Source organism: Danio rerio, chromosome 10 (genome assembly GCF_052040795.2).
Source record: "Danio rerio strain M-AB ecotype USA chromosome 10, GRCz13ab, whole genome shotgun sequence".
In the NCBI taxonomy this organism is placed as follows: Eukaryota; Metazoa; Chordata; class Actinopteri; order Cypriniformes; family Danionidae; genus Danio; species Danio rerio.
In genome coordinates, this window is record NC_141030.1 from 24147198 (window position 1) to 24171135 (window position 23938).

Sequence of the window (23938 nt, forward strand, 5' to 3'; positions counted from 1 at the left end):
TGCAAACATCAAATTCTTTACACCCGAAGCTTTACATCCATCACAAAGCATTTGTGTTACATCAATATACTTCTGCAAAAGAACGCAAATGCCAAAATAATTTGTTTTTGAGTGGATGCAAAGTTGATAAGGATACTTTACACACACAAATTTGTCATCATTTACTCAGCCTTGACTTGTTCAGTTTTTCTGTCAAAACACAAAAAAAAATATTTTTAATAATCTTGAAAACATAAAAATGGTTACTGGTTTCAGCATTTTTTTTCAATACATCTTTTGTGTTTAATAATAATAACCAAAAATGTAAAAAAATTATCAAAAAAAATCTAAAAGTTCCTTACAATTATTTTGTGTTTTTAATTTTTGAACTGAGGTGAATTTTGAAACTGAAAAGCAAGTCTTGCCAGTTTCCCACCATGTACTTTGCACAGATCCTATGATTCCTCTGGAATGCTGTTCAATGGTCAATTGGAGATGTCTTCTGTGTTTTTAGTTGAACTGTTTAAACAAGCTGATTAGCAGGAATGTCATCCAAGTTCCCATTCCTCAGATTAGTTCAGTGGAGCATTAGCCCAGGACTCACTGCTCATGCTGGTACAGTAGCATGATGATGCTGGTCATAAGACTCCTGAACTTTCTTAACTGTCTCGCATGAAAGCCAACTAAACTTTGAACAATCTGTTCATTGAAATGGTGCACTCAGTTTTTGATGTCTTACAAGCATGGCCTTATGTTGCATTAACGTCTACAAAAAAGTTAGAGTTTTGTTTCATGTAGCAGAAGGCTACGTTCATTTTCTTTGCTGTAAAGATTTTTATTTATAAGATTCGGTGTACAAAAAAACAAATGACATGTATTACTTATTTCATGATTTTTACAAACTACATGATTTATACAAGTATTTCATTAATTTACGTGACTTCAAATGTAGTTAATTAACTATTTAACCCTTGTGCACTGTTCAAATGTACAACCCTTTTTGTTATGTGCAGGATGAAAACATCCACTGAATTGAAACCGCTGTAAAATGCATCAGATTAATATATATTTTACATTTATTTGCATAAATCTGTTAATCAACCTCAGCTCTGATCAACACAACTAAATTGTTTAGAAATTACAGGATTTTTACTAATGATTGGGTTTTTCACCAAATCATAACATCATTTATGAATTTGGCCATTAAAAAGTTAAAATCCTGTAATTTAGTAGTTTTGATCAGGACTGAGGTGGATGAACAGATTTATGCAAATAAATGATAACAAAATTTGTATCTGATGCATTTTACAGCAGTTTTATTCAGTGGATGTTTTCATCCCCAACTTAACAAAAAGGTATATTCGCCCAGAGTGTATCGCTGATTTTATTATTTTTTTTTAATTGAAAGCATTTTCTTAAAATAAGATTTGTTACCAAGAATCTTTCCCCTAGCTGAAACAGAAAAAGTTATGGCCAAATTAAGACTCAAAATCACCCAGAGTGAATGAAAACATCATCAGTAAACATAAGGGTTAACCTAATGAAATGACATAGGATATTCTACATCCTGGCCATTTTAATTTCTACAGATGAGCTTTTAAACAAGGGTTATTATGCTACATTTTTGATAGCATTTGGCCGTTTCATAATGATAATATCTTATCGCAAATGTTCTCCTCAGTTAAACTCTTCTCATTCCTTTTTGACTGCCGACTGTCAGTTCGTTTAGGTGCGTTGCCCGCATTGCAATATTGCCAGATATTACTATACCAAAATGACACCAAAGTGTTCCCCTGAAATTGTGCCAAATAAGTTGAGATACTGTCTTTTAAGCAAGGCAGAGATTTAGGATTGATCTTAAAAGTTTGGTTACTTAAAACACCAAAGTCTGATTAATAAAATATGAACAAAAAATATGTAGATTCTGTACAGGCTTTTTTTGAAGGCTCAATAAATTGTTCCATTCAAAAATATACATTTTTCTAAATATTATTTTACATTTCAAGCGTTAATATGTGGTACTAAAGTGACATCTTGTGGTGATGGTGTAGAACTACACCTCTCAGATCATCCTACACATGTCAGTAAACAGAGCTAACTGTGGAAAATGATCTTACTGATGACTTGTTTCTTGACCCAGACTGAAAACAAAAAGAAAAACGTGGGTGATTTTAAATTAGTATGTGTGATTAATTTGGGGACTTCCCAAAATACTTTTACTCCAAGTTTACATTTTTAAACCATTAGTAAACACAGGGCCATGATATTCGCAGTTTGCTGAAAGTATGCCTCTATATGTTTTGCTTCTCACAGATGCACTACAATAGAGTGCACAAACTACATTTCTAAATACGAGGTGCAACAGATACATTATTGTGGCCCACATTTGTAAAGGATGTGGCTGCTACTTGCAGCTTCCTGTCTTGCTGTAAAGTGTGCATGAGGGCAGATGTGAAAATCAAAAGCATATCTTCACCTCGGTGAGACTCGATTTGTGTGTTGTTTTGAGTTCTGGGCAGGCCTGAGGAGTTTTCATTGTTGAACTAGACGTTGAGGACCACTGGTTTACTAAAGAGACTGGGATTTCATACGGATTTGGGGTGAGTTTGAAAGGAGGGAGCGATGGCCTCCCTCCTGATGCGATTCTTTCGGCTAGGTGTGGAGAAAAAGCGAGTGAGGCATTATGAGAACCTGAAGAGGGATGTGGATCCACACCAGTCGTGGGAGACTCTGGGAGAACTAGGAGATGGAGCTTTTGGAAAGGTCTATAAGGTAAGGGATTCAGATTATTTCAGTTCAGTAAAACAACATGTTTGTAATATATTTATAATTTGCTATTTAAATATTTTTTTAAAAATAAAACCTGGCGGTATACTCACATAGTTTTATCTTATCTGTCATTTCAAGGAAATCCCTCTTTCTTCAGACTGACTTTTCAGCTAAAGTACTGACCAATTTTAGCTGACTTAAACTTTTACATTTCATTCTTGTTGAATCTTGTGGAATTCTTGTTCTTCATGTTGGATTAACTAAACTACCCTACTGCAAAAACAAACAAACACATGGTTTCTAATGGTTTTCAAATGAGTTTCTAATGGTTTCCAGTACAAATATCATTTAAAAACATGCCAATAGTAAGTCCTGAAAGCCTATTACAGATCTCTTAAAAACCACACTATAACATATTCTATGCTTGTTTGTATTGTTTTGTTTGTTTGTTTGTTTTTTTCTGCAGGAGGTTTTGATCAGATTTGGCAACACTGACATTTTTAAAGCACGAATCTACACAAATGTAACGACACTCTCATAATGAAGAGAGATAATTCCTGAAGGCCTGGCTATAGCCTAAGTTAATTGATTCACATCTGCTGATTACCACAAGGGCTGCAAACGAGTGATATAAAATTACTTGAACACAAAGTACAATAAACCATTGTGTTGTAAGTCCGTAGGCATATTGAGTAACCAACCTACCTAGTCTGTTTTGTAATGTCAGCTATTTCAAACGATAAGGAGACAGGACTCAATTGGGGCCTCTTCTGTCGAGTTTGATGTTCGTTTAAAATGAATCAGATGAATCACGATTCAACTGTTTGAGTGAATGATCGAGTCACTTGACGTCGCCACCTACTGTCGTAGTGATTTTAAAGGTTACTCAAACTCTATTTACCGTTAAAATTATGTAAGCCCGTAGCCAGCCTATTAACTTTTTTTGCAGTTATTCGAGGTTCTTCTTCTTCTTCTTCTTCTTCTTCTTCTTCTTCTTCTTCTTCTTCTTCTTCTTCTTATTATTATTATTATTATTAGTTATTTTTAATGCTAGTTTATTATCCATTATAAAAAAACAACAAAAATGGGAAACTGTTAAAACTTAAAAAACAAAACATTAAAATTAAACTAAATTAACTAAATTAAAAACTATAGCATAAAGGCCAACAAACTCAACAGCTCATTTACCCATTTAAATAACAAAAGCCTTCTTTTATTTGTTATTTTCACAATTTATTATGGCATATTGTCAAAAATGGGACAAATGAGCAAATATAGGGCCAAATTCCGGACTTTTTCAGAAGGGGGTTGTGTCTTTCAAACCGCCTGAACTCTCCCTGGCTAAAGGTCTGTTGTGGACATTTAATTTAATATTATTTCTAACAGTAATTTTATCTAATCTTGTTTCAGTAATGTACAGGTATTTTAATCTACTTGATACGCGCTACAGGTCAAAAGTTTGAGGTCAGATTTTTTTTAAAGAAAATGATTCTGTTCATCAAGGCGGCATTTATTAACTGTAAAATATTTGTTAAATTGTTAAATATTTAATAAAAGTTTTTAAATCACTGCTTTCATATTGTATGTAGTTTCAAATGAAATTATTACTTCATTATTACTTTTACCATTAATAATAATAATAATAATAATAATAATAATAATAATAATTTTTATTACTACTACTATAGTAGTAGTAATAAAAATATTATTATTATTATTATTAGTAGTAGTAGTAGTAGTAGTATACTACTACTACTACTACTACTACTACTACTACTACTAATAATAATAATAATAACAACAACAACAACAACAACAACAACAACAACAATAATAATATAAAATAATAATAATAATAATAATAATAATAATAATAATAATAATAATAATAATAATAATAAATATTAGAGTGATTTCTGAAGGATCATGTTACTCTGAAGACTGGAGTAATAAAGCTAAAAAAATATTTTTAAAATGACAAGAATAAATGATTAAATTAAATGATGAAATACTTTTGAACAGTTATTTTATAGTGCAATAACATTTCACGATTTGGACTGTATTTTTGATGAAATAAATGCAGCCTTGAAGAGCAGAAGAAGCTTATTTTAAAACATTTAAACATTCTACTGACCCCAAACTTTTGACTGGTAGTGTATATAGTAAAGTTATTTTCCTTTTTTATAAAAACATAACAACAAAAGAGACACTAAGCAAACATTTTCTTTGGATCTGCTATAAGACTTCTGATTCATTAGCAGATACAGTTATGCCTATTAGATTAACAACATAGAAAACACTAACTTGCTAAATGCTCACAGTAAAAATGCAGTTTAAGATTGCCATAATAAATAAAAATAATAAAGCAACACGCCTGTTTGCAATATCAAGCAGCATAACTTGATAATTTGAAAACATAGATGCAAAGGAAACCAGATGTCTCACACATTCACTTTGAGAATGGAAACATTAAAAATATAGTATGAAAAACATGCACGCCGTTGTTTATTTATAGGTTTCCAAGGTGACAGAAAATGGGGGTTTCGGGCTATGCTGCGGTTTGACAACTTCCTGTTAAACCAAAATGTGAAAGATTAAAGATGGCTTCCTGTTAGAATATTCACATAATCAACCTACTCATCTTCATACCTCTCTTAAAATGAACAGCACTTTGCAACTTTGCAGTTTCTGTGCTGTGCACATCTTTGCACTGTGGCCTTTCCAGCATAAACATTGTTGATTGTTTTCTTGCACTTCAAAGTGTCAAAGGCAAGTATTACAGTATGTAGTATTGATCTCAGGCCCAGAATCAGACTACAGGAGTGCTGGGAGCTGTTAAAGTGATTGAAGTGCGCAGTGAGGAGCAGCTGGACGACTACATCACTGAGATAGACATCTTAGCGGCCTGTCGACATCCGAACATCCTCTCCCTGCTGGACGCCATCTTCTTTGAGGGCTGGCTCTGGGTGAGAAATCTGTTTCCTGGTGTTTGTTTTGCAGGATAGTTCAACCAAAACTGAAAACTCTGTCATCATTTACTCACTCTTTACTTGTTACAAATCCATTTGAGTTTCTTTGTTTTGTTGAGCACAAAATAAACAATAAAAAAAATGTCAACCATTGACGTTCATTTTTGTTTTTCTTGCTATTGATGTAAGTGGTTACCGGTTTCTAACATTCTTCAAAATATCTTATTTTTGTGTTCAACTTATAAATGCTACATACAATATTGAATACATAATTTCGAGTGCTTCCTCTGTGCAGATCCTGCTGGAGTACTGTCCCGGGGGAGCTCTGGATGATATCATGCTGGGTGAGTGTTGATCAGATATTGTTTACAGAAGTATATGCATGACATCATCGTCATCATCATCTTATAGACCATTTCAATGTGGTGATGTCATTGGCCCATGAACATTTCCTGCTTGTTATCAAACTATTTCATAACTGTAACAAGAGGCAATTCAATCATATCTTACTGTTAAAACAGCTATTATAACATTATTTATCAATATGTTTCTCTTTTTAGATTCTCTGAAGCTATAGAAATTAAAAATGCAAAACAGAAAATATGTTGGGACTATTGTTTTTGTTTACATCCCTCAAAATGGTCTGTATTGTTTGTGTGTGCGTTACAGAGCTGGAGCGAGGCCTGACCGAGCAGCAGATCAGTGAGGTTTGCTGGCAGACTCTGCAGGCTCTGTTTTACCTGCACCAGCACCACATCATACACAGAGACCTGAAGGCTGGCAATATTCTGCTCACGATGGATGGACAGGTCAAACTAGGTACAAAATACTTACCTTTCTTCAAGACGAAATACAAATAAAACAGGAGGTGTTGTATCTGTTTATATATATATATATATATATATATATATATATATATATATATATATATATATATATATATATATATATATATATATATATATACACACACATTATTATTATTTATTTAGTATGAATAATATTATTAATTATTCTAATTAATATTAGAATAATTTAGTATTATAATTTATTTTTCTCACAGCTGACTTTGGTGTGTCTGCAAAAAATGACTATACTCTGCAGAAACGATCAACTTTCATTGGAACTCCATACTGGTGAGTCTCATATACATTTGCCAACATTTATTCCTTCGTATATACAGTATGTGAAAAAACATACAGTTGAAGTCAGAATTATTAGCTCCTCTTTAAATTTTTTTTCTTTTTTAAATATTTTCTAAATGATGTTTAACAGGGCAAGAAAATGTTAACTGTATGTCTGATAGTATTTTTTTGTTCTGGAAAAAGTCTTATTTGTTTTATTTTGGCTTTAATAAAAGCAGTTTTTTAATTTTTAAACACCATTTTAAGGTCAATATTATTAGCCCCTTTATATTTTTTCCCCGATAGTCTACAGAACAAATTATCGTTATACAATAACTTGCCTAATTACCTTAACGTGCCTAGTTAACCTAATTAACCTAGTTAAGCACTTTAAATGTCACTTTAAGCTGTGTAGAAGTGTCTTGAAAAATATCTAGTAAAATCTTATGTACTGTCATCATGGCAAAGATAAAATAAATTGGTTATTAGAAATAAGTTATTAAAAGTATTATGTTTAGAAATGTGCTGAAAAAAATCTTCTCTCCTTTAAGCACAAATTGTAGGAAAAAAATAAACAGGGGGCTAATATTTCAGAGGGGCTAATAATTCTGACTTCAACTGAATATACCAAAATGAGGGTGAGTAAAATTAGTATTATTATTATTTTTTGGTGGGGGTTACTGTTTCTATAAAATACTTTAAAATGGTTTGCACAATTTAATATCTTTGTGAGTGATTTATAAAATGTATCTGTTGGTTCTTGTCAGAATATTAATATTACAAATATTGTTTGGAAAACATTTATATTCTATTAAATTACAGTTACTATTTTTCTCTCTCATGTACTTAGCGCTATATGATTGAATTTAATTTATTACCTTAATTATTGCAATCTTTTCTATTTTTTATTTAATTAATTTTCTTTTGTGTACAATTTTGTTTTTATTTTAAAATAAACAGTTGATCTTTTTTTACCTATATAGTCATTTTTTTCTGGTCATTTTAAAATCATATTAACCAACATCTTTCATAAAATTCTTCTTGAATAACTTTATGATTTTTTTTTCATAAATCAAATTAAAGACTATAATTGTTATTGTTACTATTGTTATAATGGTCATATATTTAAGGATATTTTATAATCTGAATATACAGTTGTGTTTTGATTATTTTTATTAGATGGTTTTAAAATAAATACATGATTAAATAAGTAATTAATGAAATAAATCATAAATAAATAAATAAATAAATAAATAGGCGACATGGTGGCTCAGTGGTTACCACTGTCGCCTCACAGCAAGAAGGTCGCTGGTTTGAGTCCTGGCTGGGTCAGTTGGCATCAGTTTCCTTCACAGTCCAAAGACATGCACTATAAGTGAATTGAATAAACTAAATAGGCCGTATTATTTATTTATTTCAATACACATTTCCATAAAACCCCTCAGCACTCTCTTTGCAGGTCCTTAGTTTAACAAACCCCTAATCAAATGTTAGAACGTTTAAAAAGTTACATCAGTAGACATTCTGTCACTATTAAAGAAACACTGGATCAGCATATTCTGTCTTTCAAGGATGGCACCTGAGGTGATCATGTGCGAAACATCGAAGGACAATCCCTACACCTCTAAAGCTGACATCTGGTCAATGGGAATCACTTTAATCGAGGCGGCAGAGATGGAGCCCCCTCATCACTCACTCAACCCAATGAGGGTCCTGTTGAAGATCACCAAATCTCCTCCACCAACACTCTCCAATCCTCGCCAGTGGTGGGTTTTCACTTCCTCATCCCATTACTAGACCTGCTGTGGTTTACGTTTAAAGGTTTATCTCGATTTCTAAAACCAGGTCGTCACATTTCCAAGACTTCCTTCGAAGGAGCTTGCAGAAGAACCCGGAGGCTCGATGGGGAACCCAGCAGCTCATGGCTCACCCGTTCTCTTATGCTGGACGAGATGGACGAGCGCTAAAAGAGCTCATCGCTGAGGCCAAAGCAGAGGTCACTGAGGTCGTAGAAAATGAGGTATTAACATGCAATTAATAACTGATGATTACGTTTGCATTTAATCATCTGGCTACAAAGGCTTTTATCTAAAGTGATTCACAAATGAGGATAATAGAATTAATCAAAGCAACAGAACAGAAATGTGCAAAAATAGATTTCCCAGTTAAAGTAGTCTATAACACACGTATATATGTAGAAACTAGGGATGGGAAGATTAACCGATATGTATCGATACGCGGTCATGCGCGTGCACGATGCGAGTGCATCGGTTGAGCAGCAGAGGATGAATGAAATTTTGGAAGCAAATCGAGATGCATCGGTTTTTGCGAGATGCATCGATTTTTCCGAGATACAGCTTATATTTTTAATATAGAATGTATTTTTTATTTATTAACAAGTGTTGTCAACCTGTTTTTGGCGCATAATTTAATCGACCTACATAAAGTAAGCCTTAGCAACGGATTTGCGGATGTGCACACATTACAACTCAGTGTATCAGGTGTGCGGATGAAGCTAGTGGTGCGCCCTCAGAAAGCGCGAGAAGCAAAACAAACATATTCCCCACTGAGTTTTAAATCTAAAGTATGGCAAGCAACATTATGGATTTAAGGATGGACGACATGACAGGACAGATGCAATTTGCAAAATGTGCCGCGCATCTGTAAAATACGCGGGCAGTACGACTAATCTGATATCTCACTTGAAGCGGCGCCACGGTGTTGTTGTGGAAGCATCTTCCAGTGTTTCTGCATCCCCGGCTTTCGCACTGCTTCAACCAGTTCCAAAAGTGGTGAGAAAAGCATTGCAAGTTTTTTTTCCATGCGCAACAGTTCTGCTCGCTCTACGCCAATAACGAATGCTATTGCATTGTTCATCTAAGATATTCAGCCTAGTGTCACGGAGAACGAAGGTTTTAAACACCTCCTCCTGTTAATTTTTATTTAATAATAATAATAATATTAATAATAATAATGATAAAAATAATTGGGTGTCACGGTGGCACAGTGGGTAGTTTGACCACCTCACAGCAAGAAGATTGCTGGTTTGTTATATTTTTATTAGCCTGTTGTTTACAGTGACAGTGATGTTTCAACGCAGCATAACACTGCTAGTTCACAACCTTAAGTTTTGAATAATCAGTGGCAAAACATATCTTTGTAAAACTTGTTTTCATAGTTGAAAAGTTAAATCACAATTCTTGTTGTGCAATGCTAAATTTATTTATGTTGAAAGAGTGCAAATATATACATATTTTTTTAATATATATTGCACTTATACATTCTGTTTATCTTGAAAATACTTAAATAATATGTGCTATATGTTCTAAAATGGCCCTCTACTGTAAACTGACACTCTGGCTCTGAGAGAAGAGCCAGTTTGTAAAAAAAAGTCTTGGTTTTGCTTGGTTTATAAATAATCAAACTCATTCAATGGCACAGCATCCTCTTTCACATCATCTCATAAACTTGATCTAATTAGTTAGTGCTGAAATATCGCATCGTATCGTGATATGGGTGTGAATCGTATCGTGTTGCATCGCAATATGTCACAAATGTATCGCTAATATATCGGATCGTATTCTTTGTATCGAGATGCGTATCGGATCGGCATTATAGCTTAGATGCCCAACCCTAGTAGAAACAGAGTAGACAGTAGAATAGAGAATAGATAAAAAGTGTTACTATAGGAAAGTCAGAGTTTTTCAAAGGAAAAAATTAAAAACATAATGTTTTATTAAATATTATTAATTTATTATTCCTTTAAAATGGTCATTCTGCTGTGGTAACCCCTGATGAAATGAGTGAGTATTAATTAGGCATTAATAGAAATAATGTATTCAATAATTAAAATTATTCCTTGCACAGAATACATTAAGCAATTATTAAATGTTTATCTATGTATTAAAATGTGGTTTGATGTCCACATAAAAAAAACATAATATTTGCATGGACCACAAAACTTGTAATAAGGGTACATTTTTTTGAAAATTAAGATTTATACAATATCTGAAAGCTGGACACTAGGGATGCACGATATATCAGCGGCCATATCGTTATTGGCTGATAAATGCTATTTTTAATGTTATCGGTCTGATATCAAAATTAGGCAGATATATTTAAGCCAATAGATTATGTCATTGATAAGAATTGTCTGCCTCTCGTTTTGTTATTTAACCTAAAAAAAATAAAATAAATAAATCTATTTTTGGCATGCTGATTTATGTGAAATCTTGAATATAGGTCTATATAATCACCTTGCAATTTTAAAATAATTGCTCTGTTTTTCTTTGATATGGTATTATTTTATGCTATTCTAAGATCTGTTCCAAATTATGAAGTTTTAAAAATAAAACCAGTTGTTCACTGTATAAAAATATAACATTTTTAAGATATTTATATTTATCAGCTAATATATCAGTTATCGGCCTCCAAATCTAAAGAATCATTGGTTATCGATATCGGCCTAAAAATCCATATCGGTGCATCCCTAATGAATACATTTGAAAAGCTGTAATCCAAGGGTTCAAAATAAAAAAATGAGGAAATGTACTTGAAAGTTGTCCAAATTAAGTTCTTAGCAATGGAAATTATGTTTGTATAAAACAGCAGTAATAAATTTACAATATGTCTTCATGAACAATGATCTTTACTTATAATACCAATTATTTTTGTCATACAATAAAAATAATGTATCACTTTTGCTCATACAATGTATTTTTGGCTATTGCTTCCGTTATATTCATGCAACTTTACACTGGTTTTGTGGTTCAGGGTCACATTTATTAATTTAAACTCTAATTCCCCCAAAATTAAAATTATTTAACTGATTCACAATTTTTGCCATGCTTTTTTAAAAAAAATGTCAAAAATACCAAGAAGATGCAAGTCATTGTCACGTGACACTTTGAGAGTCCAAAAAAATTGACACTAGCAGTTTTTCCATTGTTTTCTAAAGTGAAATAATGGATCTGTTAAAGAATCTTAATGTTAATTACAACACTTTATCGAAACATTTCTTTTTTTTAAATTATGGACTCATTTGGTGACAATTTATTTTTGTTTCTCAATGTGAAAAGCTGTCTGAAATTTTCTTAAGCATTTTTCAAAGGCTTCTGTGTTTAGGATCAGTAATTTCACTTTTAGGGCTATGCTTAGGTTCGTTCTTTCCATTCCATTTAAAATGTAATAACTGAACATAAACATAGGAGCCAGAAAAAAATGCTATTTTTAGAAGAACATTTTAGAAAGCACTTTTGCATATAAATGCTTCACATGTTGTTAGTTATGTTAAACATTATGTGAGGTCTAGCAGTAAAACATAAATGTCAAAGTCAATTGTTGAAGGGCCGCAGCTCTGCACAATTTTGCTCCAACCCTAATCAAACATAGCAGATCCAAATCATTGAGGTGTTCAAAAGAATCTCTAACACCTTGATTAGTTGTATTAGCCGTGTTTGATTAGGGTTGGAGCAAAACTGTGCAGAGCTGCGGCCCTTCAGGAATTGACTTTGACACCTTTGCAGTATAAGATTAATGCATCTTTTTCTGCATCTTTACTTTAACAGTCTTTGTTCAATATCCAATCCTCCGTGAAAGACACAATCACCACAGAATCCGAGAAAACACTGCCACGACCAGAACAAGCAATAGAAGAACAAGGACCACAAGAACCTGAGACCCCAAAGAAGACCTCGGTTCTGGACACTGTTCCTCAATCCCCCATCAACTCAGAGCTAAATCCTGAGGTCAAGGTGACCCGTAGGGCTTCCCAGGCCACTAATCAGGTCAAAACTCAAAAGAGGGCAAGACGCCTCTCTGTTCCAGGAAATCTCCTTTCGTTTCTGTCTGGCGGCTCCCGTCGCTGCAAATCTGGATTCTGGGGTGACAATTCACCAGTTCAGTTAACTAAAAACTCAGAAGATTCAAGTGCAGCTGAAAGTGTGGGAACATGCCCTTCAGATGGTACTGAAAGTGAAAACACTGCCAAACCAAAAGAGGAAACACCTGACGTAGTCGATGCTCCAAGTAACAAAGTTGCTGACATCAAAGATGAGGTTGATACAGAAGAAACTGACAAGAACTCAAATCTCTCCAGTGCACCAGCACACACAACAGTTTCTTCTGAAAGTGACACATTAGGTCTTACCAAAGAGGACACGGAAGCTGCTGAGAAAAGAAATGGCACTGTGACAAATTCTGACAATGACCAAACATTTTGGAAATCCCTCCAAATACCTGCTGTTCTTGACAAAGATGCAACACATCAACATAGCACACAGGTTGTAGCTTTGTGTTTGGAAACAACACTAGCTTTAAAAACTAACAGGAATGAGCAAAATCCCAATGACTACCTTAATCTGGCCTGTCCTTTGAAAACGTCTACTTTCACATTAGATAATACTAAAACTCCTGAGGTGCCTTCGAGTATTTTTCCTGAAAGAGCTCCTGACTTTAAGAATGAACAACCATCAACTGAACCTTTGGAAACTGAAGAAACAGTTGAAGAACTGGAGACAGATGGAGGAACAGAGGAAGAATCAAGACTGTTAGAGACAGAAGATCAAACAATCATCAAAGAAGATCACATTGCCATGAAGGTAGAGAGCGAGGACTTTACTGAAGTCATCAGTGAAGTAGTGAGACATGAAGATTTCAACTCAAACAATGAAAAGTCTGAGGAAGAAGAAAGCAGTGAAAAAGACAAGGAAACAACAGAGGAGGAATGTTCGACAAGCAAGGAAGAAAACACCATGAAGGACGATCATGAAGATGTAGACTCAATAAACGAAAACAGTGAGATCTCCAGAAAATCAGATGAAGAGATGGAAACGCCAATCCAAAATGAGACAACAAATATTACTGATTCACAGACTCCAGAGATGTCAAACAAGGAAGAGGATAATTTAGAAAAGGAAACGAGTAATGAAGGAGTTGCTCAAGATGCGACAGATTCAAAAGAACCTGAAGAAGAGTTTCCAGAAATCTCTAATAAAACTCACAAGACCACAGAAGAGGATTCAATGGATGCTGTTGAGGATACAACCGTTGTTTCTGAATCAAAGCTGAAAAAGCAGGTAATGTTTGTAGTTCAGGATGACAAAAACAAAGAGAAGCTTGCAAATGGCTTGAATGATTCAGACTCAGTTCTACCACATGAATCGAATGGATCCACACATAAAGAATCTAATGAGGACATGATACCACCTCTTTCTCCCACCAGTCCTCCGATGTCTCCTGGGTTTGAAGGGGTGAGTCTGAAACTAGCAATGTGCTTAAGACATTAGCAAACAGTCAATTTCAACATGTACCTAACTTTTATTTATTTTGGGGTATTTAGGAAATGCATCCCAGCAGGATGACCGTTAAAAAGACCCGCAAATTTATGGTGGATGGTCGTGAAGTCAGTGTCACCACTTCCAAAGTGGTTAGCGAGGGAGACAGCAAAGAAAAACTAATGCGCTACAACAGGTAACAAGTCTTTATGCTTTACACCAGGGGTGTCCAAACTCGGTCCTGGAGGGCCTGTGTCCGGGAGAATTTAGCTCCAACCCTAATCAAACACACCTGAACCAGCTAATCAAGCTCTTATTAGAGATACTAAAAGCTTCCTGGCAGGCGTATTGAAGCAAGTTCGATATAAACTCTCCAGGACCAAGTTTGGACACCCCTGCTTTACACTATTTAAAATAAAGGTTGACACCAATAGTTGCATGAAGAACGTTTTAACTCCCATGGAGACTTTCCATTCCACAAGAATAAAGAAGCTCTGTAAATTAACAGAATGTTCTTCAAAAAGAAAAACTTGACCCCTAAAATGTTCTTTAGAGAATCAAAAATGTTTCTTTGCCATCATTGTGAATTTTTTTTAGCTTGGAACATTCATTTTTTTAAGTAACTTTATGGTGTACATGGAAAGTGTCACATTCTAAATGTGTTCGGGTGTTTATAGACGGCAGGAGCTGCATGCGCTGAAACTCTTGCAGAGGGAAGAGCAGAGAGAACATGCCCAGCTGGAGCTGAAACTGCAGCAACAGCGAGAGCAGATGTTCCGTCATATAGAGCAAGAAATGACTGTAAGCTAAACACACCACAGCTCATAGTGTGCAACATTAATCCTCAGTGTAACAGAAAAGGCTTAAGGGGAATCCTTTACTAAATTTCAAGTTTGAGCTCTCTTAAATTACTTGAAACCCTATTGTTTTGTTTAGACATTCATTAAAGTAATGTTTTCTTTGGCATTTTTATATAAAAAAAAAGCCCTTAAAAGAAATTTGACTTGGCCTAAATTTACAAGACCTAGTCTTCCTGTTCGCGAATCTAGGACAAAGGGTAGTATCTGTTGAATTCAGAGTTTCTTGTTTTTAGTGACACCTGTGACAGCCAGTAATCGCTTGAGACTAAACATGATGAAATACCCAATATAAAATAAAATGTTCATAAAATATTCATAAATAATGAAAGTAAAAAATATAACTAGTTGATTAATTATTCATATTTCCCTTTAAGCTAAATACAGTTGTCTATATAAAAGTCAGAATTATTGGCCCTCCTGAATTATTAGCCCCTATATATTATTTCTCCCAATTTCTCTTTAACGGAAAGAAGATATGTTCAACACATTTCTAAAAATAATAGCTCATTTCTAATAACTGATTAATTAAAATAATAAACCATTAAAAACTGCCTTTATTCTCTCCAAAATAAAACATATAAAACTTTCTCCAGAAGAAAAAATAATATAGGAAATACTGTGATACAATTCCTTGCTCTATTAAACATCTTTATTTAAAAATTTTTTTTTATATTTTTAAATATTTAAAAAAAAGAAAAAATCCCAGGAGGGCTAATAATTCTGACTTTAACTGTAGATGCCAGGCCAGTAGTTGTGATGTTACTTTGAAATGAAACATTATGCACTTTATGCACATTCAGTCCTACATTTGAACATTATTACCATTGTTAAAATATTACCATTAAGAAAAATGAGGAGCATTGCTCAGATATTTTGGTTAATGTATAAGTAATCAATATTGTTGATCATTTTAAATATTAAGGCATAATTATTGACACTAATTTAAATAAAAACACAACAAGAAGGTTTCCAAAAGTGCTAGAGCAAGCCTGAGGGGAAACATCAGGCATGAGTTACCTATGGCTGCTTCTAAAAGCTATGAATACAATGATTTTCCCTCATTTATCTTATTGTACAAGCTGGTCCCACACGAACATTAAAACAATTGTGTAATATCTATAAACAAACTGTAAAAAAATTAGCTAAAAGCACAGGAGCTATCATTGCTTTAACTGTATTGAACATAAATTACTAACAATCGACAATTTGTTGTTTTATGCTGATGTGGGTTTTAATGTATAAAATATTTAATGTTCATGCACCACCACCTCTCAAACAATGCGTGATTGGACAATATAAGACAGACTAGGTCATCGATTAGAGGTGATTGTTCAGTTAAACTCAAGAGAGCTGTTTTTGGACAATCAGTTTTTTTCAGTCAGAGAAGCAGAGAGATGAAATACAATACCAGTGCATATCAAAGACAGAGTAACACTTTTAATATTAATAAAACTGTCCTTAAAGTTTGTCTTAAAGAAAATCAAATATGCAACCACTGATTTGATTTAATTGTTTTGACTATAATGTATTGTACTGTAAGTGTATACTGTACTATTTTTTATTTTTTATTATATTAAACTTGTTACAACTTCCAGCCTAGGGACTACATATGTAAATAAGCTTTATAGCATACTCTAGCAAAACATGTCGTGTCATAAATTGTCCGTGAATAAATAAATAAATGATTGATGTGTCAAGTATCCGTCTACAGACTGAACATGCAATACCTATGAAGTCAGTCACAATTGAACTTTTACACTAAATATTCAAGTGTTTATCAGCCTCAGCCAAGTGTTAATCCTGTTGCAGAGCAAGAAGCAATATTATGACAGTGAGCTGGAAAGACTTGAGAAACAATATCAGCAGCAAAGCGGTCAAATGGAGGCTGAGCACACATCCAAACTGAGAGAGGACGCACGGAGAATCAAGGCCCAGCAGGAGAAAGAGCTGAGCCGCAAAAGCAGTGCACTCAAAGCAGACCCTAAAGAGGTACTGACTCACTCACAATTAGGCTAAAATGCATGAAAACAGTCACTGATGTTTGATGTGTGTGTGTGTGTGTGTGTGTTTGTGCTGTAGGAGCAGCGGTTCCTGCAGAAGCAACAGCAGGAGCTCAATGAAGCTCTGCAGAAGGGTGTTCAGGAGCATAAGAGGAAGGTGGCGTCGATGGAGTGGGAGATTACAGTCAAATCACAACAGCTCAAGCGAGGTATGTACGCCACTCTCAATGAAAAAAATACTTATCATATCTGTTGATGGTCTTTTTTAACTTCTTCCACTTTTTAGTTGATGAATTGATAAAGTTATGCGCCAATTGTGGGTTCAAGATGACTTGATGCATACATTTACTCAATTCCAAGAGAGGAAATAAATAACTTTATAGTCAAATTAATAATTAGCAAATACATTTCTCTAAAACATTTATAAATTTCTGAAAATGTAGTTAAATGTAACAATTACAATTTATTCACATATTTGCCCAATTTTTTTCACATATTTGACATTCGTCTGCATTTTTAAACATTAAATAAAAAAGTGTTTGTATGATATTATGTCTCAAGTTTTTATTTTGAAACAGTATGTCTGTTAATTTATAATTTTCTAAAATAAGTTTCATGTTAAATTTTGAAACCCTTGTAGTGAATTAGCTCAAAGTGAACTAAAGATCATTGGCGCCAATAGCCAATAGTAGCACTGTGCGCCGACATATAGCACAGACATACTCACAGCAACCAGAGTTCGATTCCTGGCTCGAGGTCCTTTGCCGATACTTGCCCTCTCTCTACTCCCAATGCTGTCCTATCTAAAATCTCTACTGTCCTATTATAATACAGGTGAAAACCCCCTAAAAAATTATTTGAAAAAAGTGAATAGAAGATTAATTTGAACAGGGCTCCGAAAGAATTGACTCTTTAAATCCAAACAAACAAATCATCCAACAATCGTTTGAACGGACAGTTGACTTCAATGAAGGCGGTTGCTATCAAAAATAAAAACCCATTTATGTTTAAGCAGGGTAGCAAGATCGAAGTTTAAGACATTATTTTCATAAATATGGACAGTCACCTATATTATACAAAGTGAAACTTTGTTGGCTAATCTAACAGAAATTTAAATCTGAACTAAACACACATTCATACAGGTTGTAGAAAGAGTGAAGGAAGAAAAACAAGAATTTGAGGAAGTGTAATGATGTAAAAACCTCAGATTTTATAAGACCAAACCAAGCGAGCCAAAAATAATCAATTTAACCCTTCCATGGTTTGGTTAGGTTTACATTTAGTTTACCAGTTCAGTGGCAATCTGGAGGTGTTACTTACATTCTTTTGTGATGTGAAGAGCTCCCTCTGTTGAGTGGGGGTTCCTACGTGGTTAGCTTGTGGTTCAGCTTTTTGTCCTTTGAGGCTTGGAGTGGGGTGGAGTCTGTTGTTTCAAGTTTTTGAGGTGGCAAAAGGACTAGTTGTGTTGACTTTTGGTTTTGTGGTGAACTAAACTTAACTAGACTCTCGATGGAAAAGAAAGAATGGTATCAAAGATGGGAATGATTGAGCTGTGCAGGTCCACGTCTCTTCACTGTTCCAGAAGAGAAGCTGTCCTGAGCTGGTACAGAACAACTCTCTCTTCTGGGGTCTGTGTCGGTTTTCTTCCTGTTCTGGTCTGGGCAGTTACCATTTTTTGTAAGGGTGGTCTTGTAACACTTCTGAGCATTCCTTCATGAAACAAATATTGGAAATGTATTACACACTGACCATCCAGTCTTTTTCTGGATAGGAGAAGTTGATGGTGTATTATTTGTTTAATAAAGTAAAAATAATGATGTTTCTGATCGGCCACATTTGTTACATCCTAAACATTATTTCGATATTTAATGTGCACAGTAGTTTGTCATGTTTATTGTAATATTATCAATCAGTCAACCTTCATTTATATAGCACATTACTACAACCAAGGTTGATCAAAGTGCTTCACACAAGTACAAGCAAACAGCACAGCTAAATTCAAAAACTATACAAAAAAATATCAATAAAATACAGCAAACGTTAAAACATAGTGTCACTGCTATGCATTAAAAGCCAATTTAAACAAGTGGGTCTTATGCTTGGCTTTTAAAAGTGGCAGGTCAGTGACTGTACGAAGCTCAGTAGGAAGAGAATTCCAAAGTTTAGGTCCTGCCACTGCAATAGAGCGATCACCCCACTGCTTATATCTTGACCGTTGGACTTCAAGCAGAAGTTGATCAGCAGATTGCAAAGCAATGTCGCAAAAATAAAGAGCAAGGCATTAAAAACAAACATCACAAGTTTATATTCAATTCTAAACTTAACATAGAGCCTGTGGAGAGTGTAGAGAATAGGTGCAATGTGTTCCGCCTGTTAGTTAACATGTGAGCTGCAGCATTTTGCACAAGTTGTAAACGATGAAGACATGCTTGTTACCTCCAACATAAAGTGCATTCCAGAAGTCTAATCACAAACTAACAAAAACATGGATGGCTTTCTCAAGATCAGCCTTGCTCAGGAAGAGCTTGACATTAGAGCGAAGGCGAAGCTGAAGAAAGCTTGCCTTAATCACAGAGTCAATCTGCTGATCAAATTTCAGACTACTGTCTAGTCTCACACACAAGTTTTATTGTTTATTATTGTTTTATTTATTGTTATTAAGTTATATTATCGTATGAGATAATATTATGGCGATGCAGACTCAGTGAGTGGTATATTCGCCTCACAGCAAGAAGGTCGCTGATTCGAGCCTCAGCTGAGTCATTTGGTGTTTCTGTGTGGAGTTTGCATGTTCTCCCCGTGTTCACGTTGAATTCCTCCAGTTGCTCCGGTTTCCCCCACAGGTCCAAAGACATGCGGTTTAGGTGAATTGGGTAGGCTAAATTGTCCGTAGTGTCTGTGTGTGAATGAGTGTGTGTGGATGTTTCCCTGTGATGGGTTGCAGCTGAAAGGGCATCTGCTGTGTGAAATATATGCTGGATAAGTTGGCGGTTCATTTCACTGTGGCAACCCATGATTATTAAAGGGACTAAGCTGAAAAGAAAATGAATTAATGATTCACTCATTAAGACAAGAACTAGATAGCAAATAGTGTTGGTTTTACCGCTATAGTTATTTATCTGTGACCATCCTAATCCAGTCAAGATACCAAAATTAATTCACACTTCCCAAGATATTGTTAAATTTCTATTAAGATACATTTAGGTCAGTATTGCCTGACCCAAGTGTGCACTATACTTTCATGCATTATGAACAGTAAAAACAAATAATCAGTGGCATTAAAACATATTTACAGGTGGTAAATGATTCCAAACATGCATTTTCCTCTTCCTTAAGCTCGAGAAGCTGTGATCTGGGAGTTAGAACAGCGCCATCTACAGGAAAAGTATCATCTATTTAAACAGCAGGTGAAAGAGCAATATTCCCTACAAAGACAGCAGCTGACCAAGAGACATAACAAGGTAACATCCAAAACAATCTGTTTGTTTTTTATCCTCTATGTTTATTTGTATCTTAGTGACACCTTTGTTTCTCTTCTGGCAGGATAAAGAGAGAGCGTCCCGCTTCCAGCAGTCTCTCCTGGAGGAGCAGAAGTCACTGCAGGCCCAGGAGAGAGCGTCGTTCCTGAAGACCCAAAAAGCTGAAGCAAAATCCCGTCTGAATCAGTTGAAAATGGAGCTAAGAAAGCAAGGTCTGAGCGGCCCTGAGCAGAGACAACATCTCACACAGGTTTGGATGCAGAAACCTCAGTGTCAGAATAATGTGTGGTTAATTAATAACACTTTGATTAAAATGGAACTGTTCCTCTCTGGGTTTATATTTAGCTTTTGTCTGAAGAAGAGGCCAGACAGAAGCAAGAGAAACAGAGTCTTCAAGAAAGTCACGAGAGCCAATTGAAAGCAGTGCAGGAACAATGTGATGCCAGTACAGCTGAACTACAGCAGCTTCAGGTACGTCAGCAACAGCTTGCTAAAGAAAAAATAATTGAATAAGTGAATAAGGTTTTAAAAAGTATATGTATAATAGTTAAATATATTTTGAAAAGTGATGGGAATAATGGCGCTATAAATAAACGGTATTACTAATGGTAGTACTTTTTTTTCAATAACCAGTAGGGTTGGGTATCGTTTAGGGTTATTTCGATACCGGTGCTAAATTAATACTTTTAAAACGGTACCAGTGCCAATACAGTGCATGAACCTAAACTTTTGAGCCTCAAAATTATAGTGGATGACTCAAGAATTTTTTATTTTTATTTTCACGTTTCTGGAGATTCATGTCATTTCGGGTGTATCCTTTTTAGTTTTTCAACTTTAACTGCAGTTTTACTTTCATTCAGCAACATGCTTAGTGACAAACTGAGATATTGCATGAGAATATGAAGTAAGGATTGGTGGAAGAGTTTTGTTTTAATGGAATTGAATACTGGTCGCTGATAGAAACTCATGGTAGAAGCATTTAACACTGAATAAAGCCAAAGTCTCTTTAAAGCAATTCATTTCACTCGACGGCTATCTTTGAAAGGTCTCTTGGGCAGTATGCTTGGGCATTCTGTTTGAATTGGAAAACACAATTCAATTTCATATTAGGAAACAACAATAAAAATAAACGATGGTCTCTAGTATAATTTTTAAACGGTTGAGAGTCACACAAAATCAACAGAAATTTACGTCTGGTTCTCACTGGTCTATAGCGATCACTGATTGGTTCCTGTACTAGAAGGCTGGGCTTCATTCGCCATTTTAACCGTTACACTTTTCCCCATTCAAAACTAAACAATTGACATGTCTTGTGTATTCTATAGTCTTTGATAAAGCACATAATCAGATCCTGAGGTGATCATTGTCATAGAAGTTTATGCTGTTGTTTAGTCCGAAATAATAACAGTTTCCACAATAGACATTTTGCACATCGCTCTCATGAATGGTTAGAACAAAAAGGTAAAAGATAAAAAGAAAGAACTTGCATTTATAACACAAGGTGTTAAATGTTTGTGTTTTTGTACTTCAGAATGAGAAGCTTCAAGTTCTTGTGGACATGGAGAAGAAAAAGATCAAAGCCCTGGAGGACGAACACACACTTGAGCTCAATGAATGGAGAGATAAGCTTGCGTGCAGGAAAGAGGTATTGGAAAGAAGGGTAAAATGGATTTGTAAAGCCTCTTGTTTGGGAAAATATGACACGGATGTTGTATGTGTGTCTTCAGGTGTTAGAGGAAGACCTGGCTCGCAGACGAAGAGAAAAAGAAGGGACCAGGAGACGAGGGAGTGAGCCGGAAAACAGATTTGCAGCTCGACGCCCAAAGTTCTTCCATAATCTAAGCTTCTCCTGACAAAGTTAAGAAATACTTTCAACTCCAATGTCAATTATATACAGTATATGATGCTGTCTTTCAACGTTTTGGGGTAAGAAAAGTTAAATAAAGGAAATAATTTTCAGAAATATTATAATGAATTATATTAAAATATAAAACTTTGTATTTATTCTACAATGAAATTTATTATTCAAATTATTTAAATGACAATATTTTGATTTGAGATTTGGATGAAATGTTAGCAGATTTTTATAGAATAAAACAAATATTACAATTTTGCTCAAACTCACACCTAATAAATCATTGAGATCATTCTCATGTTGTCTTATAATTAGTTTTTGCATAGCTGTATATATAGATACATTGTATAAGCAACAAATAATAACTTGACTTCCTGTTAATCATTTGGAAAAGTGGTTAAAGGTAGTAACATCAGTCATGTTGGGTGGAGGAAAAATCATGGTTAGGGGTTCAGTTACATTCAGTTTGGGGATGTGCGAGAGATCTGCAGAGTTGATGGCAACATCCACAGCCTGAGGTATCAAAATATTTGTGCTGCCCTTTGCATTACAAACCACAAGAGAGGGCAAATTCTTTAGCAGGATAGCGCTCCATCTCACACTTCAGCCTCCACATCAAAGTTCCTGAAAGCAAAGAAGGTCATGGTGCTCCAGGATTGGCCAGCCCAGTCACCAAACATGAACATTATTGAGCATGTCTGGGGTAAGATGGAGGAGGCATTGAAGATAAATCCAAAGAATCTTGATGAAGTCTGTGAGTCCTGCAAGAAAGCTTTCCTTGCCATTCCAGATGACTTTATTAATGAGTTGTTTGAGTCGTTGCAGAGATGTATGGATGCAGTCCTCCAAGCTCATGGGAGTCATACTCAATATTCATTCTTTTTCCACTGCACCAAGACTTTATATTCTATACTCTACATTATTTCTGTTAAGTGACAAGACTTTTATCTAAGCAAAGCTGTCCTAATTAAATAATTAAAAATCAAGGCATGACCATATATTATTTTGGTAAAACAAGCAACATCCAGAGGCCTTTGCCTTTCAAGCACTTCTGATACCAAATGATCAACTAGAAGTCAAGTTTTTATTTGTATATCTTAAAACTTGGATAGACTACAAGACTTCTGTCAGAATTTGATCAATAGTATTATAACTTACAATATTAAATTTTAATAATTAATTTAATAATAATTCACAGCTGTTTTATTACTTATTTTAATTTCCAAATAGATATAAGTAAAAGACAGCTTATGACAACTCATCTTTTTCCCCCTTAGCAAACTGTATAGTGATTATAAAATGTAAAGTAGTTTTTATAGAAATTGATGTATATATGCATAATAAAAAAGCTTACCCTAAGAAAAATTAAAACAACACATACATATACTCTATATGTTGACTTTTGGGTTTGAGTGTTGAAAATATTTTGCCTGAAGTTTATGTATTTTATTATATTTTTTGTAAATATGTTTAAAATATCTGCTTAGATTCCTTTGTAAGAAAGAAAATAATTCATGTGCGAATAAATTTTCTAACCATTTCGGACAAAGAGTCTATTCAGTGGTTGTTTATTCCTTCTGCTAGATGTGTTTGAAGCTTTTAATAGTCACGCACACAGAAACAGTACCC

The 23938-nt window shown here is 34.5% G+C and overlaps 1 protein-coding gene across 2 annotated transcripts; it reads left to right on the top strand.

Moving 5' to 3' along the window:
- The first annotated feature begins 1388 nt into the window (after positions 1–1388).
- On the top strand, positions 1389–23858 carry si:dkey-81j8.6. Of its 2 annotated transcripts, XM_087270482.1 has the most exons (17): positions 1389–2751; positions 5550–5714; positions 6013–6061; positions 6387–6536; positions 6781–6853; positions 8413–8607; positions 8687–8861; positions 12409–14091; positions 14181–14311; positions 14793–14916; positions 16785–16964; positions 17055–17184; positions 20312–20436; positions 20519–20704; positions 20800–20925; positions 21986–22099; positions 22182–23858. In XM_087270482.1, the coding sequence occupies exons 1-17, from the start codon at positions 2602–2604 to the stop codon at positions 22305–22307; spliced, it is 3882 nt and encodes a 1293-aa protein (XP_087126608.1). In that variant the 5' UTR covers positions 1389–2601; the 3' UTR covers positions 22308–23858. The 2 variants fall into 2 exon arrangements, with proteins under 2 accessions (XP_087126608.1, XP_087126609.1); XM_087270483.1 differs by lacking the exons at positions 1389–2751; positions 5550–5714; positions 6013–6061; ... (2 more) ...; positions 8413–8607; positions 8687–8861 and adding an exon at positions 9102–9633.
- The last annotated feature ends 80 nt before the right edge of the window (positions 23859–23938 follow it).